We start from the raw sequence: 27,025 nt of genomic DNA on the forward strand, positions 1-27,025 counted from the left end.
AGCTGGAGGTTGTGGTTAACATCAAGGAAATAGTATTTCCAACCACTGCAGGGGAGTTATATATGTGAACTCACAGTGAGTGTGACAGCATGCACAAGATCTGTATAAGTCACAACTAGACAAACTCCCAGTATAGAGTGCGGAAGGTGAGCAAGAAGTCCCACCCTTTTCAGAGGAGCTAGTCCACCAGAGCGTGAGGAGGCAGAGCGCCAGGCTTCTTGCTAACAAGACACCATGGTAGGTGGACCATGTCCACAGGGCCAGCACACACTGGGCTTGACTCGTGGTGGCTGGCCTTTAAACTGGGGGAGGAGGGGAGGTGCAGTTACAGAGAAAATGGCGAAGCAGATGAAGATGGTCAAAATATGTTTTATGTATCCTCAAAGAATTAATAAAAATGGTGTTTAAACAAAATATGATGGAGCCCAGGCTATAGGAAGACACTGTGGAAGTCAGAAGATAAGCAGAGTAGTTCAGAGTTACAGGGAGAATGGGTTCCATGTCGATCAGAGACAGCGGGCAAAGCCAGGTGTCCCAACTGCCCACGCTGCCATTCTCCTGGCTAGGTGTGCATCACAGGTTCAATGTGGAGAGATAGCATAGGAAGATCTCAGGACGGGAAGGACAATCTCAGCAGCCAGGCAAGGAAAATGGTGAACAGAAGGAAGAAGCTCTTGAAGATGTAGGGAAAGTGAGCTTACACAGTGTTTACCACAAGCCATTGAAGGAAAACAAGAACAAAATGCTTCTCTTAACTTGATTTGTCAGAAACCTTTGTAAACAAAAGAAACTGGGGTGGGCGTGGGGAGTGGAGAGAATACAAAGGACTCCTCTGTATGGGGCTGGGAGATACAGCTAATGATGCTTGCCTGGCATCTGCCAGGGCCTACATTCAATCCCCAGCCCCACAAAGAACAGAACCGAACCAGCTAGTATTGTATTCAATGTTGTAAGTTGTTGCATTCTGCAGCTGCCTGCAGCTACTCGGAACTGGGTTCCTGGAACAGAAGCTGAGGGATAGGGATGGATCGGGAAATGGCGAAAAGAAGGAGGCCAGGATGATAGTTTACTGATCGAGGCCCCAACTTTAATGGTGGTCAGACCATTTAACAGTTTGGGCAAGCCCCTCCCCCCAGACTCCAGACTGAGTTCTGGAGAAGTCATCTGGGGATTCTTGGCTCCACTGCTCAGGTAGCTGGGTGGGTCACCTGCTTAATTCAGGAATTTGTAGACCTGGAGGAACAATGAACTTCACCTTCACTCTGAGCACTCCACCCTAGGTAGAGCAGGATCCTGACTAGCACAGGAAGGAATCCCTGCTCAACAAAGGCTGGGAGAGGGAGTTCGCCTTGACCAATGTGCAGTTCCTACCAAGTGGCATGACACCCCAATATGGCTCTGTACAGTAAATGTGTGTGTCTGGGTGTGTGTATGTATCCCTGTGTGTGTGTCTCTATATCTGTGTGTCTGTGCGTGTCTGTGTGTGTATGTATGTGTGTGTGTGTGTGTGTGTGTGTGTGTCTGTATGTGTGGGTTCTTGCAGAGGCCAAAAGAGGACATTGGATGCCCTAGAACTAGACTTACACGTCTGCTGTGGGTGCTGGGAACTAAGCTGCCTCCCTGAGCGGAGGAGCAGCTGCTCAGCCATTGCGCCAGCCCTCGCTGCTTTAGATTCTAACTGCTAGAAATCCCTTATTCTGTGAAACAAGATTGTTAGCTTTTTTTATAGAGACTTAAAAATACCTGTATGATCAATGTTTTATATAAAAATATTACTATGAATATATTCACATATAAATAAAAAAAGCCTTTTGAAAATTTCAAAATTTCACTTTAAGTGAAGGTAGATGGAAATACTGACTTGAGGGCCATATCTAGTTAATCCTTTAAAGCTACCCACAGCATATTTACTCATGCTAGTTTCTTAAATATACTCATTTATGTGTGAGAACTTCAGTGTTTAACGTATACAATGCTCTCCTTTCTCACCCATTTAAATCCTCCTGTGTCCCCTCTCATTTATTATGCTTAATTACGTTGCTGTGTGTGTATGTGTGTGTGTATGTGTGTGTGTGTGTGTGTGTATGTGCATGTGTGAATGCAAACTGTCCATTTAGCATTGTTTGTATTAGACAAGCTACTGGTATGTTCATCTCTGCAGGAAATGAACTCTTCTTATTTGAGGAGCTACTGGTCAAATGTTGCATTTCACATCACGGTGGGGCCACATGCCTGTCACTTGGTTTGTCACTGTGCTTGTCTCGTCTCAGGCAGCCACACTGATGAGATCTCTTGGGTGCATTTTCTCTGTCATGTCTAGGAGACACTATTAGAAGTAGTCATCCGAGGCCTTGGCTCTTCAAGTCTTTCTGTCCCCTCTTCTGTGATTTCGCTTGAGTCTTAGGCATAGGGGTGGTAGTGCAGGTCTGCCAGCTGGCGTTGGGCACCCCACAGTCGTTCAGCTCTGCAGTTGCATCAGCTGAGGGTCCGTGTAATAGTTCCCTTTTTCTCTGTACAGACGCTCCGTGGGTTGGGGGAGCACCACTGAACCTGTCGCATAACTTAAAATAGTTAGAAATTATCTTGGTTTAGAAGAATGGCAGCAGGAGGTTGTCTCCTCGGGCGTGTGACCTCTCCAGCATGGGTAGTTAGCTAGATTATATGATCAGTTCCCTCCTGTTGAGCAGGCCAAGTCTAATTTGATAGCTTCTGTTTATACCCAAGACAAAAGTGGGCCTATTGCACCATTGTAGAGATCTGCCCTTCCAGTCATTGCATGGGCTTTTCAGCTGGGTAGGCCTGCTGACAACTCCATGTCACCTTCTGATACCATGGAACCAGTCCTCAGGGAGGAGGCTGTCAGTCCAGTTGTGTCACAGCTCTCCAAACCTTATGTCCAAAGTTTGTGGTGTCTTTGGCAATAGGTCTCTCTTCATGTTCTAGAAGGCAGCCAAAGGCACTGGAAAGAAATAGCCATATTGGAGACGCTTTTTATTCCTCTCATCAACAAATTGAAGGGAAGCTCTCTGTACCTGGGACTCCGGGGGTTTTTTATTAGGTATTAGGGGTAGCGTCATCACCCTATGTGGTGTAATTGCATCATACACACACTTGTGTACACACAAATGTTAAGTTAGCGTATGCAGTGTTTTTCCCCTGTGGCTTTTGCAAGCATCCTTGGCGTCACCTCTCCTTGACTCTGCTGTATCCCCACGACTTCCTTTGTAGTACTTGCCTCCTGCCGTCCCCATCTCTAGGACTCTTCCTTGCTTCTTCACACACCTGACCTCACTCAGTGCAGTATTTTCTAATTGTATCCATTTACCTGCTAATTTCATTTCATTTTCTTTGCAGCTGAACAGGATTCTGTGGTGCATATGTTCCATACTCTCCTTATCCATTCATTAGCTTTTCCCATCTCCCTGCCTGTCGTGACTAGGACAGCAGAGAGCATGGATGAGCAGCTGTCTCTGGAGTAGGATATTGAGTCTCTTGGATATTGCTAACTGGACTAAGATTAAGATACAAATCCATATGATACTGATTTCTTATTGGCATGATTATCTTGCTTATATAAAATTTGGAAAACAGTTCTTAGATCATTGAAAACAATTTTGATAATCGTCCCAATATTTTTTCATAGCAGGAAGTTATAATATCCCAGTATGCATTAAATGGAACCACTAAAGACTCATTAACTCATGGTTACTAAGCAGATTTATTAAGTATCAGTACATTTTTAATTAAAAAATGATAATTATATGATCTGTGTATACATTGTAGATATATTAGTCAAAATAATTACTAACATTTTGTGATTAAAGATATTAAAAGTATCCTTCGAGCCATGCTAAACACACAGCGTGCTGTACACTGTGTTATGGCAGTGCAGTAGTCCTCTGTCGGACATTCTTCTCGTCTACCTGAGGCTTCCTGCCTTGGATCTGAATTTCCCCTTTCCCTGCACCAGTCCTTCCTACCCAAAATCTTATGACGCACCAGTTTATTTCTTCATTTCTCTGAGTATAACTTTTTGTATATTTCCTACATAAGTAAGAGCTTGTTAACCTTCACTTTCGTTTATCAATTTTTCTGAAAATTCTTCTAAAAATTTTATTATATAGTGTGTGTGTGTGTGTGTGTGTGTGTATGAGAGAGAGTGTGTTTATCTGTGTGAGTGTGTGGTGTGTGTATGTTTATGTGTGTGGTGTGGTATGTTAATAAGAGAGTTAGGACAATGTGGCGGAGTTAGTTGGTTTTCTCCTTCCCCTTGTGGGTCTTGGTAGACGGCCTTTGCCCCTGAGCCATCTCAGGAGCTCTCTCCGTTTGCCATGTTTCATGCTTGCTCTTACTAGTATGTAGTCTCCTTTTCAGACAGGCGTTGTCTCGTTCCATATGGATGTGAGATTTGTGCTTTGTAGCGTCTTGCCTTAAACACTATGGTGTGTGTTGCCTGGAAGCTGCTGCATCGGAATGGCTGACTTTCTCACACTTAAGAAACTCAGTGATAACATACTGCACACTCAAGTTCCCAGTTATTTCAGGCAGTTCCTTTATGCTTTTGTTTTGGATACAGAATTTGATGAAGGACCACACATGGTTTTTAGCTATCATTTTATTTAGAATGCTTCTCCTAGAGTAGTGCTCCATCACTTTGACAGGATGGGCATTAGAATTTGGGTCGCTCTTTGGTGCACGCTCCATGATTTGCACCTGTCTATTTCCACACCAGTGGGTCTTGATTTGACAGTTTTTGAAGACTGTAGAAGCTGATGTATCATTTTTATTGCAATATGTTGAGAGGCTTGTGAGACCAGTTTGCCACATTATTGGATTTCTTCAGTCAGTCCCATAGCTCAGGTGTTGGTAGTCAGATTTGTCTGTAGAAAAGATGTTCTTGTTCCTTTGTGTGCTACTAAGTGGTGTGTGTCCTGGTACTTTGAGATTTTGAATGCCGTGTTTCCTTGAAGCATGTTACAAATGCTCATGCTCATTGATGATCATTGCCTATATAATTTACTCTGTTGGCCTTTGGAAGTAGCCGTTTCCTGATTCTCTTATTTTAATAATGTTTAATAGTTGGTATTCTATAAAGACAAATCTTCCCTCTTGCTTTCTTTTACTGTTATTATGTACACATAGGTTCTTTTGTAGGTAGTGTTCTATAATCTGGTCATCGTAATTCTTGATAGTCAAATCACTACAAATTCAATAGTACCCTTGACTACATGGTACATAATTTACACATATTAGTGTCATTTAAAGTATCTCTTAAGCTGAACATATTTTACATATGTACCAATTATGTAGCCATTCTCTAGAACAGTGATTCTCAGCCTTCATAAGGCCATGACACTTTAATACAGTTTCTCACATTGCTGGGACCCCCAACCATAAAATTATGATTATTTTCTTTTGCTACTTCATAACTGTCACTTTCCTCCTGTTATAAATCATAGCATAAATATCTGCTATGAAGCCCCTATGAAAGATCATAGCCCACAGGTTGAAGACTGCTCTCTAGATTAAGGCACAGGTGGCTTTAGCCTGTTCAGTTTTAGTTCATTTGGCACTCCTAATTTCCTCCAAGGGAAATACATCCTTTCTCCGTCATTATTGATGGGTTTGGTATGGGTTTGGTATGTTTGAGACTTTATAGAAATGGATTCCTACCTTCTGTTTTGAAATAGTGGTTTTTTTTGGTTGAAAATTTCTTATATGTGCACAGTATATCTTAGTCATAGTTACCTGCTCAGTCCCTCAGAGCCTCTCTGCAGTCCCCTCCTGACTTCATGCTCCCTCTTTAGTTATCATTATTTTAGTTCACTGAATGCAATCAGAGCTGCCTACAAATGCATGGATATGGGGCAGCCTACTGGGACAAGGGTAACTTAGCACCCTCCCTCTCCCCCAACAGCTATCAGCTGGCAAGAGCACCTCAGCTGGGTGTGAGCCCTTGGTAGCTCCTCCCATATCCATGCTAGAATCTGCCTGGGTTGTGCAGGTAGCCATAGCTGCTATGAATCCACATGTGCAATAGCTAAGTCATGTGCAGAAGTCTGGGTCACAGCACTCCTCCGTCATCCAAATCTTATATCTTTATGCTCCTCTTAAGTGAGGATCCCTAGACCTTGGGATGGGGACCAGTTGATTTAGGTGCCCCATTAATAGCTGAGCAATCCTTGCCTCTTACTCAGCACTTTAAACATGTGAGAATCTGAGTTAAGTCACCCCCAACAATGAGAAGTTTCTGCCAAACTTGAGAACAGCACAGACCTATGGGTGTTAACCTAAATATTTGTAAGGCAATTGATAGTGTGACTTTTCCCAGGACTATCAGTGGCCACTAGTGCAGCAGAGAGGAGAAGGACTCCAGCAGCCTTCCTCCCTGTGGTTCATGGTCACCTGCTGACTGCCCCCAGTTTTGTCCAGGCCCAGTGCAGGCAGCCATAGCTGCAGTGGCTACATTATGCGCAGGAGACAACTTTTTGCTTCCTTTCTTCTTGTCTTGTGGCTCTTACGTTCTTTCCATCCTGTCTTCCAAGATGTCCTCTGAGCCCTAGCAGATGTGGGAGGAAGGTTTTGTTTAGGGCTGAGCAGGAAGCCCTGCATCTACATTCACTGCTGTTCATTGCAGAGAGAAGCGTCTCTGAAAAGGATGGGGTGGCATTTCACTTTTCATATGTTCTTTCAGTCTTAGACTTTATTTCTGGTACTAAGTGATGCCCCAAGATACAGGACTAGCTATTTTCACAGAATCCTGTATCCTGTTGGGGAATATGGTTCGAGATCACAGGTTGTGCTGTAAGCACTGCATGTCCCCCAGCACTGAGCACATCTGCATGCTAGAGCAGTCACGTTCTTAGGTGTTTTATAATATATCATGGATTGTTGTAACATACTTACCCACACCCTATGTTTGCCACAACACTTGTCACAATACTCAAGATAAAGGATCAGTAACAAAGGCTAACTGGTGGACAGATGAGTGTGTATGTGCTATACGTGTAGTCCACATGGGCCTGGACCCGGTGCCTGTGTCCCGGCCTTGCCTCTCCCTTCCCAGCATTTGTATTTACAGAAAGCCCAGCGCTTGTGTGCAGCGTGCTGTTTAAAGTGCATATGGGAAATGCTTGGTGTTTGTTGATCGCCCCTTCACCCTGTGCTGTCAGAACTGAGTAAGTGCATCCTGTGGCCCATTTGTTTTTCAGTGTACCCGTGTGATGTGGACACCGCCTCTCAGAGAGAGCTTCTCATACCCATTCCTTGTACTTCAGATGTTGCTTGTGACTCACATTCTCAGGTAACTTTCATTCATTTCTCCTGATGGGGTTTTATTTTCTCTTAAACCACAAATTAGAGTTTCATAAATCTTTTTAAAAGAATGTCTTGTTTTCTTAATAAAAATTGACATTAAATTAAGATGACCTTGTCAGCTCCCAAATGAAGGGAGAAATTGGCCGGCCTGAACCCCGCCCTGCAGGAGCGGAACTCATAGGATCCCATGTGGGGGTACTAGCACATGGACTTTGCGTCCTGATGCTGGTTTAGTGTGTGAATATCAGATAGTAGCTATGGAGAAACCACTTCCATAGACCAAGGTATCCTAGGAGAATTCCTGTCAGAAATCCAGGATTGAATTAAGGTTAAGTATTACTGAGAAAGCGTAAGTAACTTTTCTTTCAGTGGACACATTCTGAGTTTAGACATGGATTACCTTGATCCAGAGCGCCAACATGGATTAGGGCCTGTGGATCAAAGCCTGGAAAGCCAAGCTGTTTTGGTCTGAGAACTCATTCGGTGGACTGGTGAACTCTGAGGATCAGTGGGGAAGGCTGCTATGCTAACTGCTTTGGGCCGTTTACCTCTGTAATTCACTTTAGAAGACAGAGGGCCTGTTCGTGGCTTCTGTCTCATGTAGTCTTGTCAGTCAGTCCGTTTTTAGGTCAAACTTGTGGTGGCTTTTGTATTGTGAGCTTTTTAAAAGTCCACAAATCCCCACTCATGCCTTCCCCTGAGTTCTTGCTTATGATAGGTTTGAGTGTTGCTTCAGCCCCTGCAAATGAGGCCCAGCTCTGCACTCTAGGCTCTGGTGCTGACAGAAAGGATGCTGCACTCTCTGGAGGACGCGCTGCATCGCAAGCCTCCCCCCTCACCCTCACCCGCAGGAGTGTTCCCACCTGCATGGTGGCCGTTCTTGGCTTTCCCATTCCACGTGTACAGACAGGACTTCTCAGGAGCATCATGGGTCACTTTCCCTGTTTCTGCTCCTGTTAAGTTGATGAGGAGGAGCCTCGGGCTCTTCTCCTTCCTTTCCTGTTTTGGGCTGCAGCTCAATGGCAGCTGAGAATGGATAGAAGTGGATCCTTTCAGCCTTACATCTGTGTGGGTCTGAGGTCTGAGGCTGCAGGTTCTGGAAGGCTGCCCTCCCTCAGGGGAACCAGGCTTCCTGACCCGTTGTGTGTTGGTTTCTGTTCCAGCATGAGAGCCGGCAGTGGAGCACTGCCCCTTTCCCCATGGTCGCTTTGCCCTGCTCTGCCACCTTTCGTCTACTTCCAAGAGCCGTGCAATCACACCTGGTTCACCTGCATAGCCAGGGTCTTCTCGCTTGCTTTAGGATGGGCGACTAGAAATCTTAATCCCACCTGGACATGCCTTCCCTGTTGCCACGTCCTGTGACATCACAAGGTTTCAGACACATTTTGCTGGGGGCTGGCCCTGCAGCTGGGGCTTGCTTGTCTCTGGGTCGCCTTCTGAGATTTCCCTCGAGGTTCTGCTGAGGCATGCACTCCTCACCTCCTTCTTTTCCTGTTCCTTAAGGACAGGAATACTTTCAAAATGAGGTTAGCAAGAGGTTTTATTTTAGTGAATTGGTTTGTGCAGTTTATTTGAACATTTAGGTTTTACAGAAATCGCCTTCTTCTCCACCACAGCCTGTCTTTTTCTTGATTGGCCTTAGTGATGTTTGTTTTTCATTTCTGCTATTCAGGGCTAGTGGTGTATGGCTCATCACCAGCTGAACTTCCTTTGGTTTCTTTTAGTTCTTATCTTCTCTGAGTGCATTCTGTATCTAGCTGCCAGATTAGTATTACATTGTATCACCAGATTCTTAATTTCCCTTGTTAAGTATAAAATCAAAATCAAGCCTCATATTCAAAGGTAGAAAAATGATTTGTTTTACAGAGTGGCATTTCAGTTCCTTGACTGTGGCCTATTACATTAGAAGTCTGTGTTCTCTGTGGTCCAGCACAGACATGCATACAGGCAAGCACATGGCCAAAGCTGAAGACTCACAGCATGGTGCCCTGTTTCCCAGTGCACTTTCTACTTCATGGGAAGTGCTAGCTTTCGTCTAACTACTTGATTTGTAAGGTTGCCTGGTGCTTAAGAATACTTGTGTTGGATTAGAGCAGCAGAGCAGGCTCATCCCTTGGAGTAGTCTAGGAAGGCAGCTGTGGTGGTGTCCCTCACTGCCGGCCCCTCACCCTGGCATGCTAGTCCGCACAGTGTACTTCTGTGAGGATGATGGCAGGCTGACAGTGGCACACTTGGGGGCTTGGCATTGGCCCATCACATCCCACGAGGCTGTCCCTGAAAGTCCCCTACAGTACTGACTGGTCCTAATATGGCACCCCTAATGGTGGCTCCAGGACAGCTCTGTCCTTCGCCGGGCTTTCATGCTGTTTCCTGGCACCGGTCTCACCCCGCGCCCATCTCCGCATTGTTCCTGCACACCGCGAGGCTCACAGGATATGCCACTTGTGTCATTTCTCCTAGACACTCTCTTCTCCAACCCATGAGTCTGCTGACTCAACATTTTAAGAAGTTTGATTGTAAATTCACAAAAATACAATGTGAAAACAATAATGACTGTACTCAGCTGGCCTCCCTCCCTCTATTTGGCAGGGAATTGTGGTTTTGAAGTAATAATAGGTATTTATTTTTTATAGAAAATTATTGTAATTGAGAATCCGAAGGTGTAATTTCTAACCTGTTGGTTCATCTTGTGCGCAGTTTCTGTGAACCCCAGATCATGTTTGTGATTCTAATTGGCAGCAGTTTGCAGCCATGCTGGACTGTTCTGTAGTTAAAGCTCCTGATGTTTATCTTCCCAAGGGCTACAAAGCTTTACAGAGGGAGTCTGATTGCGCTCTGCGTCTCCAACGTGTTCTTCCTGCTTCCCTGGCAGTTCGCCCAGTTCGTGCTTCTTACTCAGGTAAGGGGGCGCGTTCGCACACTCAAGCACTTGAGCGAGTGAGCGCATTGTGTAAAATTGTAACCAAGGTGTAGTTTTCATTTTATTTTTTGAGAATTTTATATATGAGGACTATATTAACGCCATCCCCCACTCTTCCCTCCATGTGCACCTTTCACATCCAGCTCTTCTCTGTTGATGTTACATGTATGCTTATATGTGTATACACACATACACACACACACACACACACACACACACACACAAATTTATAAATGCAACCTGCTGCCTTTGTTGTGTTCCTGCTTTGTACCTGGCTGACTGTGTGGATTGGCTCACCTGTCATCCTCCCTGGAGCAGCCTGATTTATCTTGTTTCATGAGTCTTAAGTTCTAAGATTTTCTAGGTCATTCTTCTAAGGAAGATTCAGAGTGTTGACCTTTGTAAGATTCATTTATTACTGAATAGTATTACTTTCTAGTAGAGCTCAGGTGTGTAGGAATGCTTGTCTATTATTTTGTAATTGTTAGTGTACTGAAGAGAGAACTCCAGGTTAACCCGAAGCCTGTCTTAGGTAAAGTGTGTTCCCGCTAGGATTAGTTCCGAAAATATTTTACCAGTGTTCATGCATGCATAGCTCTTATTTGCATCAGATCCAGCCCCTTCTTTCCCTTCCCTCCCCTCCCCTCCCCTCCCCTCCCCTCCCCTCCCCTCCCTTCCCACCACGTTTTCCTTGCAGCTTGGGTGCTGGGTGCTCAGGTGTCCGCACCCCATGCGCATTAGTTCTGTCTGTATGTATATTAGTGTCCGATCATTAATTGGAACATGAATAACATTTTGGGGCCCAAATCCCTGAAGAAAACTGACTGCCCCTTCCCATCACAATTGCCAATCCTCAAATTGGGGTGAGATTTCATGACCCCCTCCCCTGATCCATTGTGGGATTTTGGCTAACTACCCTAAATCCTTACATGTAGAATAAACACATGTGGGGCAAGAGAGGGAACAGGCAGAGGGGCGCTTGGTGGGCTGCCATAATGGTCGGCTCTTTATCCTCTTACCACATATCCCCAGTCCTCTCTTCCAGATTTATGAAGCAAGGTAGCCCTCGGAGGGAGGAGGCTTTTGTGGGCTCAGGCTTTTCTGACTTGGTATTAATGAAATTATTCTTTTCACATTTATATAACACTGGTGGAGAGATGCTTTTAAATATTCAGATACCTTGCCCCAGAAATAAAGGCAGATCTGGATTTAACTTTTAACTATTTACTACCTTCTTAAACAAAACAAACAAAAATACAAAATCCCAGAAAGACAATTAGAAAAAGAAAACAACACCTTAACTTTTCTTTCTTCCTGATTTATCTTTTCTGAAGCACAGGGAATGAAAGTGTGTACTTTCAGTGGTTGGGATAGCATCACGGGGTAGCGTGTTTAGGCCTCAGCATCACAGCCAGCACCCAGCCAGATGTCAGCTATTAGCTAAAAGGTTAGCTATTTTGTTTTTTTTTTTTTGAGCAGAATCTTGGTGGCCTCTAGGAGACGATGCTCTAGCTCAACTTCCCTGAGCTGAGCTGAGCTGGGCTGAGCTCACAGCTGCTCTCCCCACCAGGCTCTGTCAATTGCTTTTTTACTGTTTAAGAAACAAAAAGAACACACATGGTATGTACTCCCTGATAAGTGGATAGCCCAGAAGCTTAGAATACCCAATATATAATTCGTAGACCATATGAAGCTTAAGAAGGAAGACCGAAGTGTGGATACCTCAGTCTTTCTTAGTTAGGGTACAACATAAGCATGGAAGGAAATACAGAGGCAAAGAGTAGAGCAGAGACTGAAGGAAAGACCATCCAGAGACTGCCCCACCTGGGGATCCATCCCGTATACAGTCATCAAACCCAGACTATTGTGGATGCCAACAAGTGCGTGCTAACAGGAGCCTGAAATAGCTGTTTCCAGAGAAGCCCTGCCAGTGCCTGCCAAATACGGAGGGGGAAACTCTCAGCCAACCATTAAACTAAGCAGGGTCCCCAATGGAGGAGCTAGAGAAAGGACCCAAGGAGGTGAAGGGGTTTGCATTCCCATAGGAGGAACAACAATATAAGCCAACCAGTATCCCCAGAGCTCCCAGGGACTAAACTACCAACCAAAGAATACACATGGAGGGACCCATGGCTCCAGCCACATGGGTAGCAGAAGATGACCTGGTGGGACATCAGTGAGAGGAGAGGCTCTTGGACCTGTGGAGGCTAGGAGAATGCCAGGTCAGGGAAGCAGGAGCGAGTAGGGGGTGGGGGATGGGATAGGGGATTTTTGGGGAAAAATGAGGAAAGGGGATAAGCATTTGAAATGCAAATCAAGAAAATATCTAATGAAAATAAAATAAGAAAACAATCTTGTTAGCACTTCCACAGCAGATTAAAAATAAAAATAAAAATAAAATAAAAAGAAACAGCATGGTTAGTGTTTTTGTTTGTTTGTTTTTTAATTTAACATCTTCTATGATGTTATCTCTGAGGCATTGTCTCCTATAAATTCTATTTAAATTCACTTTGTGGGCTGAGTTATCCTTGGTGTCCCAAGATTGTACCCCATAAGTATGCTGCTCTGCTCCAGGAGTGTGAAGGGGGCTTTCAGTTGCTTCCAGTTAGTGGGATAGCCTGTGTTAAGGTGGGGGTGGGGTGAGGGGTATTTAGAAGGGTCTATCCTGCCTCCTGGGGCTCACACAGAACAATACACACCTACTCACACATCCCATCGTGTTAATCACCCTGAAGCCGTGCAGTCCCCACGGGTAGCTGGGGAAAAGAAATCCTGCTTTTTTGTAATTGGTAGGAACATTTGTATAGGGGACTTGGGAATAAGAATACAAAAACAAAGCAAAACGTAGTGGTTGGATGGGGTGTATGTAAACATTTACCTATATGCAGTTTTCCATGCTTGTGTAGGGAGAGAGGTAGAGTTTAATTTTAATGGTGTGTGTGTGTGTGTGTGTGTGTGTGTGTGTGTGTGTGTATGTGTATGTGTGTGTCATGGGTAGAGACACTGTCATGAAACTCGTATATGAGCTGGAGTATCATTTAATCAATGAATTAATCTAAATCTAAAAATTTTAGAATTGTGATAATTCTGAGAATTTTAGAATTCTTTATATAACAGAATTTTCTTCAGATTGAAAAAGACATTGTAGTATGCATTCAAATTTGGAACTTGAAATTTGATTTTGATAGCATGTGACTATCTGAATTATATGTAGTACTAATGGAGGTGACAAACAGGGAGACTTAATGTGTTTTTATATAAATATACTACCTAATTACTTTTTAATTTACTGTGTTTTCTGTAATTAAGTCCTAGTGGTCGTGTTATATTATATTTTCAAGTGTGTGTGATTGGCTAGAGGACTTTTTAGTTATATGTGTTGACAGTGGAGTTGGGCTCATGTTACAGTGAGTGCTGTTTGGGCAGTCACGGAATAGATACTTCACCGTAGGAGTGCCATGTAAGGGCAACATCAGTTAGTAGTTACACTCAGTACTACACTGGAGGCAGAAGGAAATCTAAACCCCTCAATTCCTGGGTAAGGATAATTTAACAATAGGGTAGGGCCTTTGTTTGTGTGGCTACTTTGTGTGTATGTGTGTGTGTGTGTGTGTGTGTGTGTGTGTGTGATTTTTATTTTTAACATAATTTCTTTTTGATTTCAGATTGCATCATTATTTGCAGTGTATGTTGTGGGATACATTGATACATATAAATTACAGAAGATCATTTATATGCACATGGTAAGGAGTTCTGTTGGTTTTTTTTTTTTTTTTTGTTCTGCTTAGTTTGACCTTAATAAACTCCTGATTGAGGTCTGATTTATTTCTGCAACTATTTTAATGTGTTTCTTTAATGAATCACTGTCATTCAAACACTGATACCTGTTTTAAATAGACTACCAAGAAAGTTTTAATTTGGATCTCCTTATCTTGTGTACCAAGCTGGGCACAGGGAACATGGAGTGGTGACTGTCCACCCATGGAGCCTGCTGTTACAGGGAAGTGTCCACTCGCTGGGCTTGTGAGACACACATGTGACCAGAACTGCACAGCACTCAGCATTCATGCTTCTGATCTAGTCCAGTGTGAAAGCTGGGAATATAACGCATGTTGGAAAGCAATACAAACTAAAGAATGACAGTCTGACAGAGAGTAGGGTGTTTCAGGGGCACAAAGCTGGGAAGAAGATGGAGGCCTTGAGGAAGAAGTGCTGGGCCCAGGTAAGGACAAGCGAGGTGAGGGTGGAGGGCAGGCAAGTGACATAACAGACAACAGCGGTGTCAGTGTCGTGTCAGTGTCGTGGGAAGAACAGCTGCAGGATGCCTCGGAGGCTGCGGGGCTGGTGGGTTTATGCTGGTTGCATGCTTGGGCTTTGAAAGCATTTGTCTTCTCTGCCGCTGTGCCCTTTACATATAAAGTCAGTGTTTGTTTCTCTGGTGATCTTAATATTATTGCACTGGACCATAACCTGCTTTTCTTACAGTGCACACTTAGGAATGTTGGTCTGTTTGGTTATAGGAAGCTTACAAATAAAATTATAATATTGCCAGGTGGTGGTGGCGCACACCTTTAATCCCAGCACTTGGGAGGCAGAGGCAGGCGGATTTCTGAGTTTGAGGCCAGTCTGGTCTACAGAGTGAGTTCCAGGACAGCCGGGGCTACACAGAGAAACCCTGTCTTAAAAAACCAAAAATAAATAAATAAATGAATAAAAGATAAAATTACAATATTAATGAGCATAAGCCTGCTGTCCAGGCAAAGCATGGGCCACTCACACCTCTCCTGGAGTGACCCCTGTCCTCACTGAGCTGTTGGCTAGTGGGCTCCTTCCATCTCGCTATGTAGATATTTTGCAGTTGTCCACGTTTATGAACTACCAACCTAGTTTTTCAAGTTGATGTAAATGACTTTTTTCTGAGACTGAAATTTTCTCTTAAGTTTCTGGTATTTGCATGTTACTAGAGTTCAGAAATGTTTACTTCTGTGGCATAGGCAAAACAGTTTATTTCTGTTTCATTGTTGGAGAACATTGAAGATTTTGCTGCCACGTCTGTCTCTTCATTAATAAATAATAATGTATAGTTTTGCTTGGCTCTCTTGGGGCAATATATAGGCATTTCCCAAGAGTCTTTATCTAGGACTGCTCTGTGCCAAAGTATTAATATGTTCAACTTTGTAACTTAAATCATTTTTCAAATGGTGATAGTATTTAAAAGAGCAATACCTAATGGTTCATGACAGTCCACTTTCTTTAAATATCTTATCTGTTTCTATAAAATAGTATAATGCAATTATAATTTATATTTTCTCCTTTTTTTTCTGTGAATCTGTGCATCTTGGTGTGTTTCATCACCCACTGTTGAGAGGTGGGGTCTCTGGTTCTGAGTGGTATGATGCGCTGTGTTCATTGGGTTTGGTGTGTGGATACTGGATTAGCCGCCTTTCTCACCCACTCGCATCTAAACTACTGTTTAAAAGAAATGAACAACAGTGAGACTCTCATGAAGCCTTTCCTCCTCCTCTACCTAGACGGTCCGTGTCGGTTCCCTCTTCGGTCTGTTCTGTGGTGAAGTCACACTAAAACAAACATGTACAGTTCCTCACTGGGGCTGTGCTTTTACATCTTTTATTATTTCTAAGGTTAAACATACTTTTTAAAAAAATCTTTCTTAAATATGGCTTATTTTTTTCTCCCTAAGCTGGTTAATACAGTTTTTTGTTTTGTTTTGTTTTGTTTTGTTTGTTTTTTGTTTTTTGTTTAACTTTGAAATACTTGGGTTGCTTCTGGCCTTTAGCTACAGCAAAATGCTTCTATGAATATGAACGTGCCTTTGCTGTTTTTCAGACTGGCGTTGATTAAGTGGCAAGCCTATTTTTATTTTTTCAGTAGCAGCAACACTGTTTTCTGCAGTGATGGTACCATCTCACATTCTCTGCAATAAATAACATTTATTCTCTGTCTCTAAAGAGTTATTGTAGACAGTCTAATGGCAATAGGACTTCTCATTGCAATTTTCCTTGTCTTTGTTTTAATTAAGAGATTGTATTTTGTAGAGCAGATTTAGGTTTACAGCACAGTTGAGCAGAAGTCCCCTCTGTGTGACACCCTTAAACTGTGCTTGTCCTGGACCTCCATGGCACTGTTGTCATCGCTGACACAACTGCACTGACAGCTGTTAAGCTCCCACTGTCTGGGCTTTGTCGGGGCCCACTCTGGCACTGTGTGTTGTATAGGATCTGATGGGGGTGACACGTCCTGTGAACAGGTTTAGTCCTGGAAGCCATCCAAGCCTGCCTCCCCCCCCCCCCCCCGCCCCTTTGTGTACTTATTAACTGTCCTCTTTGAATTGTTTTTTCCTCTGCACAGTGCTGTACATTTGGAGTTAGATAGCTCATAACCTTTTGTATATAGATCCATTTATTCCACTTACTGAATCTAGTTAGGTTTAGTCTTCCCATGCCGTGATAGTTCACTTTTTCATAACTGAATAACATTTTGACCTTTTTCTTTCTTTCTTTTGGCTATGTCATGGTTTATCCATTTGCTTACCGAGGGACATTTTGTTAATTCCCAGTTTTTATAGCTGTGAATAAAGCTTCTGCACCATTTGCCTGCAGGCTTCTATATAGATTTAAATTTTAAATTCATTTGGATAAATACCAAGGAAAGTTACTGCTGAATCATAGGGCAGCTGTTTATCTAGTGTTTAGAAAATTGCCAAACTATTTTCAATAGTGTCTGTGCCATTTTGCATTCCCACCAGAAGAGAGAGGGACAGGGAGGAAAGAAAATGGGGTGTGAGAGAAAGGAAGGGGGGGCTGCTGCTTCTACACCCTGAGCTGGTGAGAACCATTCGAAAGGAAGGATCATTCGCCAGGTTTCTGATGGGGTGTCGTGTTTGTCCTGGCCTTTGCTATTTTTTTAAATTTGGTTGTTCACTTTCTTAGTATTGAGTTTTAGTAATTCTTTGTATTATCCTGGATAATAATTGTTTAACAGATGGCGTCTTTCTCTTCTTTCTCAGCTGGGCACTGGGAATTGAACCAAGAGCCTCTCGTGCACGCTGGTCAACAGCTCAGCTCAGCTCAGCTCAGATTCACATTATATGTGCCTTCCCCCGTCTATGGCTTGACCTGATTTTGGCATTGACTTTCTCAGAGTTGGAATTTTAAATTATTTTTAAAGATTTAGTTACTTACCTACTTGAATTCTCTAACCAGGGTTGCATAGTTTTCTCTTTGTAGTTCTGTATGTTTTGTCTGTGTGTATGTTACTGCTTTATATGTGTGCCTGGTGCATGCAAAGGTCAGAAGAGAGAATTGGATTGCTTAGAACCAGAGGTACAGGAGGTTGTGATCTGCCACAGGAGTGCTGGGAGCCAAACCTGGATCCTTAGCAGAGAGAGAGAGAGAGTACTCTTACCACAAAGCCATCGCCCCAGCCCCAATATATACTTTTTAATTTATTGTACATATTTGTATTGTGTGTGTGTGTGTGTGTGTGTGTGTGTGTGCGTGTGTATGTAAACTTGTATCTAGAGACCTTGTATGTGTTTTGTTGGGTTTATACATAGTTGTTCTTGCCAGGTTCTGGCTTAGGTGGCAGTGCGTTACTGATTTCAGACTCTGTTGCTGCTGTGATGGAAGGCGGTTACCTCTGGACAGTAACCCACATCTTACCTCCCTACAGCTCCTTACTCACTCCGGATTTGTTCACTGTTTGAGTTATTTTTCACAAGTTGCTATTACCCGCAAATATAGTTAATTTCTTCCTTTTAGTCTTCACATCCTTCCTCGATGTAGGCCGTCGGCTTTTTGAGAAGTAGCAGAAGGAAACTTAAGAGCCTGGCTCCTGATCTTGGCAGAAAACTTCATTGTCTTAACTCTGATGTGGCCTAACATTGACTTTTGGAAATCATCTTTGTCAAGTGGAGGGAATTTCTGTTATTCTCAGTTTGTTGTAGACTTTCCCGCTCTAAACCATGAATCCATGTTGAACTTGGTCAGATAAGTTTTCTTTCCTGGTTTATTCTTCAGGTGGTGGATGTTACTGCTACATGTATCCACTTGATTGTAGTGTTTGCGTCTTTTTATTCATTGTCCAGTTTGATTTGCTAATAGCTCATTGAATTGTTTTTTTTTTTGCATCTATATTTATGGGAGATACTCCAATAGTTTTATTGTATATCATTGAATTAGAATGACATAATCTTGTCCCTTGAAATGACTTAAAGAGTTTCCACAGCTCCCAAATTCCAAACAAGCCTGCTGAAGGGTAGGCTGGCATGGTTTCTTCCTAGGAGCAGGATACGCTGGTGTATTTCATAGCAGGACTGTTTTTTCCAACTAGTGTTTTCCTTGTTGCTTTTCCTTGTCACCCAGTGACAGCTTCCAAGCTCTTGTGTGATACTCTCTTTATACAGTCTCTTCATTCTCATTTTTTTATGATGATAAACATTTTTGTCATGTAGTTCATAGTTGTTTCTGTATCTTTGAAGAGACGGCATTTCAAGTTATTAGTTCATTTTTGAATGAATTTTTTGTATTGCGTTTTAGGCGTTATATGTATATTATGATTGTGAATATCTCCATATATTAACATTTATTTCTGCCATCCTTTGTCCCTGATGACCATTAATTTTTAGATTCTAGTCCAACCATTTTTTCTTGTTCTCTGTGCTCATAGTGTCCTACCCAAGAAAATATTATGAAATCCAACTACAGGAAGCTTGGAGATGTTTACTGTCCCAGCTTTTCTGTTAGGTGTCCGTTCTGCTTTGAGTTAATTTTGTGAATGGCACTAGATAGATAATGGTCCATGTTTATGGGAGTATCTACTTTCCTAAGCACTGTTTCTTTAGAGGGTTGTGTCCATTGACTGTGTTGGAATTCTTGTTTAAGATCATTGGTCCAATTACTGCAGGGCTCACGCCTGAGCAGGTTCAGTGCCATTGGTCTGCTTTGACTTCATGACTGCTACACAGCGTTCCCAGTCCTCTGGCTTGATCCAGTTTGGAAGCCCAAGTCTGAGTCTCACCCCGTTCCCTTTCACTGTTGCTCAGTTTTCTCCATTTCCCAGTAGATTCTGCATGGATCAAAGGATGCTGGGTTTTTGTAGGTATTGCAGAAATCTGTAGAAAGCTGTCTGGGTGTTCATGTCTTCAAAAACAGTAACTATGAGCTGTCTTTTCATTATCCATTGCTTTCAAAGGCATTTTATGTTTTGGTTTGGTTTGGTTTGGTTTGGTTGATTTGGTATAAATGTTTCCCTCCACAACTAAGCTAACCACTGTATTTTTATTCTCTCTGATGCTGTTGGCAAAAGGATTTATTTTCTAGATTTCTTCTTTCAGATTGCTTCTTGTTGGTGTGTGGGTAATGGTTGGGCTGTGTGTTAGTTTGGCATTCTGTCACCATCCTCCTTTAACAACTGCTGCTCCTCCTTCAGGCTTTTCTTCATTATAAACTGTTGTCTTCCGGCAGAGATTTACCCTTCCGTCTCCAGCTTGGCTTTCGATGTTTTCTTTCCTGCCTCTCTAAGTGACACTTTTGTACTGTCCGTGGTTACTGTTCCTTGAGAGAGAGAGAGAGGTTTTACTTTCTCACTGAGTGTGCTGTGGCTTCTTATGTATAGCATTTATCATTTAAAGGGAGAGTCATCCTGTCCCTAGTTTGTTCAATGTATTGTAATTGGATGATGTTGAATTTAGCCAAGTACCTTTCTGTATCAATTGAAATGATTGTACCTTTTCTTTGATTCTGAAGTTGTAATGTATTATATTGTTTTTAAATATATTTTTGAAATGAAATCCACACACAAATGGACATATATCAAAGAAAAACAAAACTTTTATAATAAAGGATGGGCTTTTTATTTTTAAGGACTTTTTAAATTATAAAGATAAGTCTTGAAGCCCTAAAGGAGATAAATGATAAGTATGACTGACAGAAAAATGTAAGCAGTATGCATAATACAGAAATAGGACAAGGGTGAAAACCGGACTGTGGGAATACTTGTATGTTTTTTCATAAGCAGTTTCGTCCTGTGACATGTAAGAAGGACCTGAAGGGAAGCCACTAATCTAATAGAAATTTACACTCATACTACACACCTGTGGGAGGCCCTGTCTCTATACACAGCATTTCTTCTGGCATAATGAAACACTTTAAAGAAGTAATGTGCAGTGTGTGTCAGAGTGTGTGTCACAATCTCCTTGTATAACAACTTGTCAGTATTTTGTCTTTTGTTTTTGAAATGACTGCATCTTGGTCCATCAGGTTTTCTTGAGGTCGGTTATCTGTCTGTCTATAGGAATGCATTGACAGGTGCGTAAGATGCATCTGACAGGTCCTTGCCATTCGTGCCAGGGATGAGGAAGACAGAGGAGAAGCAGAAGGCACTTAGGTGCTGGGCATCACGAAGGGCAGTTTAAAGAAGCTGCCTGCCGCTTGTGTGTGCGGTGGCTTATGGGGTTTTTTTTTCTGGTCTTAAACAGTGAATTAGATTGATTTGGATTGATATGGGAAGCTTCTCTCAGCGTGTTAGTAGTCAAAGCAAGAGAGGATGCTATGGGTGGGTGGCCTCTTGGGACTTAGGAGTGAAGTATAAACCAATTTCCTTATGTCAGTGTTTGGGAGGGTACACAGGAAATGCCTGGTGGTGGCCATCTTGGAGTGTGGGGCATGGGATACAGAGTGACCTGGGCTCGCCTGGCAGCCCTTTCTGCGTGCTTCAAATTCTTTCCATCCTGGGAGCAAACACCTTGAACCCAAAAGCCCCGTTCTCTCTTCAGTCTCTGTCACTAATCGCCTTTCTTTTGGATTTTGCAGATTTCTCTTGTGGTGTGTTTTGTGTTGATGTTTGGGAACTCAATGTTGCTAACGTCTTACTATGCATCGTCTTTGGTAATTATTTGGGTAAGTATTCCTTTGGCTGCTTTTTTAAAAAATAATTTAGATATGTGTACAATGAAGTGTGATCGTGGATATTCCCCATATATTCTCAGCATTCAGCCCTGGCTTCATCCCTTTTTCCCCTGATAACTCTCACTATTTTCAGTTAATCTGTCTTTGGCTGCTTTAGAAACAAATAGTTTCCATTTCTTTATCACTGGCTTGGGATTCGTGAGTAGCTTCTGCAGGGTCATATAAAGTATCTATCAACATTATGTCTGCCTGAGAGAGTGATGAAAGCCTGCCTCAGTGCCGTCTGTCCCTCTGAGACCGCCCAGAGCCCGCCTCGCCGCTGCTCACCCCTGCAGCTCTCTTCCTCCCTCGGCGTCCTTCGCTCCTGCTTTGTTCATGTGCTCATTGTTGGAGGTTTCTGTGCTTCGTAATTTTTCTTCTCATCTTTCCAGTCTAAGTATAAAAGTCTTGTTAAATTTAGACTCTCGTGCACTTTAGAAACTGGCTTTGATTCGCGGGCTTTAGTGTTACAGTGTTTGACACACCTTGCCTGAATCCGTCCGTGTACCTTACTGAGCGTGTGCCTGAGACACACACATGCGCACATTGCGCTCGCATTCTGAGCGCTTCCTGCCTTTTGAGGAACACCCTTCCATTCTCTTGATTTCCAGAACCCATTAGTAAATTAGGAGTCTTAAGCTCCTGCCTTACAAGTTGCTACTTTATACCATTTCCAAGAAGCGCGCCTTTTGCAGCCTGAGGCACTGCCTGTCTTCTCCAGCTGAAGTGTGCATAGCCACGGCCTTGGCTGTGCTGATGTCATTTCAACCCTGAACCCGGAGGTGCCGTCATTGCACCCAGGATTAAGATTTTTTTAATATATTTGCCAAGTTTGAAATATGTTTTTCTCTCTAGAGGTAATAACAGTCTAGGATTCATGTACCTGAAAAACTTAACCCAGAAATATTTTGTTAAGATAGTAAAATATCGTGTATAGTCACCAGGTAAGCCATGAACTTTTAGCCTAATGGGAACCTGACATTTATATGAGCTACTTAAAATTTGAAATTGTTATATACCTGTTTATACGCAAACCATATAGAAAATAGAGAGCTACATCTTCTATATATGCTGATTTCCTTTCAGTTTTACAAACTCACTGAAAGTAGGGGTTTTAGCCTTAATTTTTTAAAGGGATGCTTTGAAATCACTAACTGCATACATGGACAGGGGTGGTAACTGTGAAAACTCCACTAAACAGAGCAGAAGGGAAAGAAACGTTAAAGAGAGGAATGTGGACTGAGGCTGTGCGATGAGGGAGGAATTAGGCTGTACCTTATACATGTGTGCGAATGGCAGATAACTAATGAATAAAGAAATCAGTCACGCGCTGAATTTAATACCTTCAAAGTCTTCATTGTTTAGAATATGCTTCCTTGACCTTCTCATGTCCGTTGTGTTCGTTCCTATTTAGGGCATGCTGGCAGTGAAGCCGCACTTCCTAAGGATGAATGTATCTGAACTCAGCTCCTGGGTAAGCAGAGACAGATGCAGCGTCTTTCTTCTCCGAAACATAGCGTTGGTTTTATGCTTTACTCTTAAAGGAAGGAGTTACACAGACAGTGGAGGGCTCAGTGTGTGAAGAGCCTTGTGGGTTTAGTAGTCCACTGAAGTTTGATTGATTACCCCCTTTCTTCTGAGGAACCACCGTGTGTAACCACCCCCACCACAGGAGTTAAGCAGTTCTTGTCTCTGATAAACATAAATACATTTTGCTGGAAATGACATGTTTTCAGCCTTACTTCTTGTTATAGTAACTCTTGGTTTCAGAGCAAAGGCATTTCCCCTTGGAGATTACGGTATTGCTTACTTGGGAATAAAGCATTTGTGCTTTTCAGTTCAACAGGCTACAGAAGGTGGAAGCAAAGTTAGTGTTTTTTCTTTTTAATTTTTCTTCTGCAGGTTATCCAAGGGTGTTGTTGGTTATTCGGAACTGTTACACTCAAGTGTTTGACTTCCAGGATCTTTGGCATTGCAGATGATGTAAGTATGTTTTTGCTTAAAATTGAAAGACTTGAAAAGAATCCAATAGGCAGAGAATAAATTAATGGGATTGTTAGGGTATCAGTACTTAAGCTAGATTTCAAGGTGTGAAGTATATATTATTTTCTCTCTTCAATGAAAGAAAGAAAATAAAAATGTGTTTATGTATATAGTTTTTAATCTCCAGAATTAAGACAGTCCTCCTTTTAGTATATGTCTGTGTCACAAGCATACAGAAAATGTAAAGCAGGAACTCTGGAGATTCAGGCCTAACACTTAAGGTCTGTGTAGCCATTTTTTGACTTCTTTACAGTCTCCTTTTAAAGCCAGTAGGACCGTACTTTCACATGGGCAGAATCTGCCTTTCCCATCTTCTCTATGGTCAGTGTGTGGGGGGATGGTTGTGTATACCATCATTTGTAGTGAGAGCTGTGTTAGATTTAAGAAATTTTGTTTTGTTAGGCTAGGGCAGAGAATGAAATGATAACATTTCTGTAATGGCTTCTGCTCACATGGGAGGGCATCCTGGGACCTGGGAGCCCAGAGCTCCGAAGGGAGAGCTGTCCCAGTGGAAGGGAACCCTGGGACACGGGGCTCAGGAACATCACAGCTCTGAGGGGAAGCCTCCCTTCATCAGAGCATTGCAGCTCCCAAGGGAGGGCATCCCAGCTGAGCTCAGGAGACTCGGCCACCATCCTTCTCCTCGACGCTTCCTTTCTTGTTGGCTTCTTCTTGTGATGATAGAGGAAATGCCGTGAAAGAGATTTACTGGAGGGCCCAGGGTGTGGAGAGATGAATCAAGGGCTGGCTGCCCTCTGCTCCCTCGAGTGGATAGCAGGCGATTGGACAAAGGGACAGTGCTTGTATAGAATTTCTGAGGGGGCAGAGCTTCTCAGGGGAGAGATTTCCAGAGGGAGGATTGGTGGGATTTCAAGTCCTGAGCCTGAGGGAGCTCAGGGATTGGTGGGTTTCCTGCTCAGGTATTAGTGTTCTTTTTTTTCCACACCCCCTTTCTCTGAATTGTGCCCATGGCTTAGTGTAGGAAGTCCTTCCCCACTGTAGCTTTTGCTGAGGCACTGTCTCTGTGGGGCAGCTAGGGAGAGGGGATGAGGCCGGAGAGGAGGTGCTGCCACTGTGGACAGCTCCTGCAGTGGGGTTTCACAAAGCTGTAGGTTGAGGCAAGAAAGGGGGTGTCACCAACTCGGATAGCTCCTAATGCTGGCAAGTAGGCTGAGTCTGAAAAGATGTTGCCAGTGTGGACAGCTCCTGAGGGGCTGCTCTCCCTGAGGCAGGAAAGGCAGGGTGCCATTGTGGACAGTTACTGCACTCCTGTGAGGGCTGCAGGCTGAGGAGATGCTGTGGTGCTGCCATTTTGATAGGACACCCCCCATCCCCCACCCCCCACCCAGTCCACCCACCTCCTCTCAGTTTGAACATCTCCTGTGGGACATTTTACTGCAGTAGCCATAGGCTGAAACAGGAAGGAGGAGCCTGCTGAGATTTGATGGTTTTTGTAGGCCAGCAGCACTTGTAGTGTGACAAGTGGGACTACAGTTTCTGTTTTATTAAAGATTCTTATGAATAGTTGCTTTTTTAAAATTTGTGTGTGTGTGTGTGTGTGTGTGTGTGTGTGGTGTCTGTGTGTGTTCATGGTGCTTATGTGGGTGCCTTTGGGTAAGCAGAATTGAACATAGGTATTCTGTCCTATTACTCTCTACCTTAGTGTCTTGAGACAATGTCCCCTACTGAACCTTTAGCTAGACTGGTGACAGCAAGGCCCAGTGGTCCTCTGGTCTCACCCTCACAATGCTGGGCTTATATGCATGCTAGTCTCAGGCTTTGGCAGTGAGTGCCAGTGCACCCCCCTCCTTGAGCCACCCCCTAGCCTCACTTTGCCTACTCGATTTTTGATGTCATGAACACATTCTCAATTAGGGACTCCCAGCAATTATAATAATACAAAAGGTAACGAAGGCTATGACAAAAGAGTAGTAAGTTTGGCATGCGTCAGGAGCACACAGAAGGAAAATCAGGAGGCATCTGTGCAAATGAGAGGAGAGGGGTGATGGAGTCAGCTTGGATGCAGAGGGTGGGAAGGAAGGCAGTAAAATGGCTCCAGGCACGTGTGTGGACTTTGTTTCCTTTCTTTTGAGGCACAAACTGACTAAGGCATATTCAGTATTCAGACTGGAGGCTCTGGTAACATTTGTGTTGCAGCCTAATGTCACTGTAGATTTCCACACAAGAGGTAACCTAAGCTTCATGATTGTCTCTAGAGCTGTCACAGTGAGCTTCAGCAAGGCCTGCAGTATCCTTATATGCTGTTGCTAAGGAAGCGCGTGCCAGGCACCCAGTCTTGGGGGGCGGGGCTGCATCTTTCCTCCTCCATTCGATGTCCTTTTGGAGGAACCTGCCCCTGCCCCTGCCCTGCCCTGCTCTGCCCCTGCCCCTGCCCTGCCCCTGCCCCTGCCCCTGCCCTTCCCTGCCCCTGCCCCTGCCCCTACCCCTGCCCTGCCCCTGCCCCTGCCTTGCCCCTGCCCCTGCCCTGCCCCTACCCCCGTCCCTGGTCCCTGACCCTGACCCTGACCCTCAGTTCTCTCTGATAAACTTGAAGGTGAGGGTTCAAGTATAGTTTTAAGTAGGTCTCATTTTGCAACTAATGAATTCTGTAGCTTTCAACAACAGCAAACAAACAAACAAACAAACAAACCACCAGACAAAAATGCACTTGTACTTCTCAGTACTTTTCAGCAGTTTAACGATTCCTTAGGTTTGAATTGCCGTGTCTGACCTGTGAGATCTTACAAAATTTACCAAAATCAAAGTAACTTTCTCAGGATAGCATGCAGTCAGTGCTCAGTAAGCTTTAGTTGGTGTTGCCATGGTTATTATTGTTGTGATTTATCATTATTGTACACACACACACACACACACACACACACACACACACCAATTTTTTCCTCCCTGAATCCACTGATGTGCCCTTAGTTTGAGGCTAGGGATGGTGCTGCGGTGCGTTGTGCTGTGAGTAACTCATTACTTAATCTTTCAATGGTGGCTCTAGAGATTGCAATGCATATCTTAATGTTAAAGAATCTCCTTAGGTTAATGTTGGTTTAATTCAGGTTGGGTCCATAAAGCCCTCACTTCAGAGTCTCTCCCTCTCCCTCCTCTCCTTTCACCCTATGTCATGCACTGCCTGGTGAGTTATGCCAGCTGCATAAGTTCAGAACAAAGGGGCTTGCTGCCTTTTATATTTATAAACACTTTCCACCATTTTTATTGCCTTTCTCCCTGTGTTTGAGGAAGCTTGTTTCCTTTTAACCTACTTGACTCCATTTTCTAACTTTTTATAGCCAGGTCTCTTAGCAATGGGTCTGTCGGGTTTTGGTTTTATTCCAGTTTTGGTTGTTGTGCTTATTTTTTTTTTCATTTTGCCAGTTATAGAATTGTCTGTTGGTTGTGGCTTCTGAAAAACTTCTGACATTTGTTATTCCCAAGAAGCAATCAACATTCTTTAATAAATATTGACAGTTTCCAGTCTTTTTGCCTTCTGTGCCTCTTTGCCTGCCCCCTGTTCATATCCCCTTCTTCTCCACCGACTGTGGGTTTGTAGAGAGCATGGCCTCTCTTGGAATGCTCTTGTATACATCCCTCAGGGGTGTGTCCCCATCTCTTAGATGGTTTTCTCATCTCCAGGTTCTCAAGGTAGCATTTCCACCTGCTTTGCCTACCTTCTGTTTCTGTCTCTGGGGTTGCACTCTCTTTTAGCCTCTCTTTTAGGCTCCACCAGGATAGCTTGCATCTTTCATTTCTGGCTGGTGCCGATCATGGTATC

At 43.4% G+C, this 27,025-nt stretch overlaps 1 protein-coding gene across 2 annotated transcripts in view; it reads left to right on the top strand.

Annotated features, from left to right (window-relative positions):
* The window catches only part of Dpy19l1 (dpy-19 like C-mannosyltransferase 1), a 97,730-nt gene that overhangs the window by 46,914 nt on the left and 23,791 nt on the right, over positions 1 to 27,025 (top strand). For both annotated transcript variants that reach the window (XM_052188795.1, XM_052188796.1), the window contains exons 8-13: positions 7,212 to 7,303; positions 10,117 to 10,216; positions 13,903 to 13,980; positions 21,070 to 21,156; positions 22,619 to 22,678; positions 23,107 to 23,187. In XM_052188795.1, coding sequence (XP_052044755.1) covers positions 7,212 to 7,303; positions 10,117 to 10,216; positions 13,903 to 13,980; positions 21,070 to 21,156; positions 22,619 to 22,678; positions 23,107 to 23,187 — 498 coding nt within the window. The remainder of the gene's footprint in view (positions 1 to 7,211; positions 7,304 to 10,116; positions 10,217 to 13,902; positions 13,981 to 21,069; positions 21,157 to 22,618; positions 22,679 to 23,106; positions 23,188 to 27,025) is intronic.

Source organism: Apodemus sylvaticus, chromosome 7, assembly GCF_947179515.1.
Source record: "Apodemus sylvaticus chromosome 7, mApoSyl1.1, whole genome shotgun sequence".
Classification (NCBI taxonomy): Eukaryota; Metazoa; Chordata; class Mammalia; order Rodentia; family Muridae; genus Apodemus; species Apodemus sylvaticus.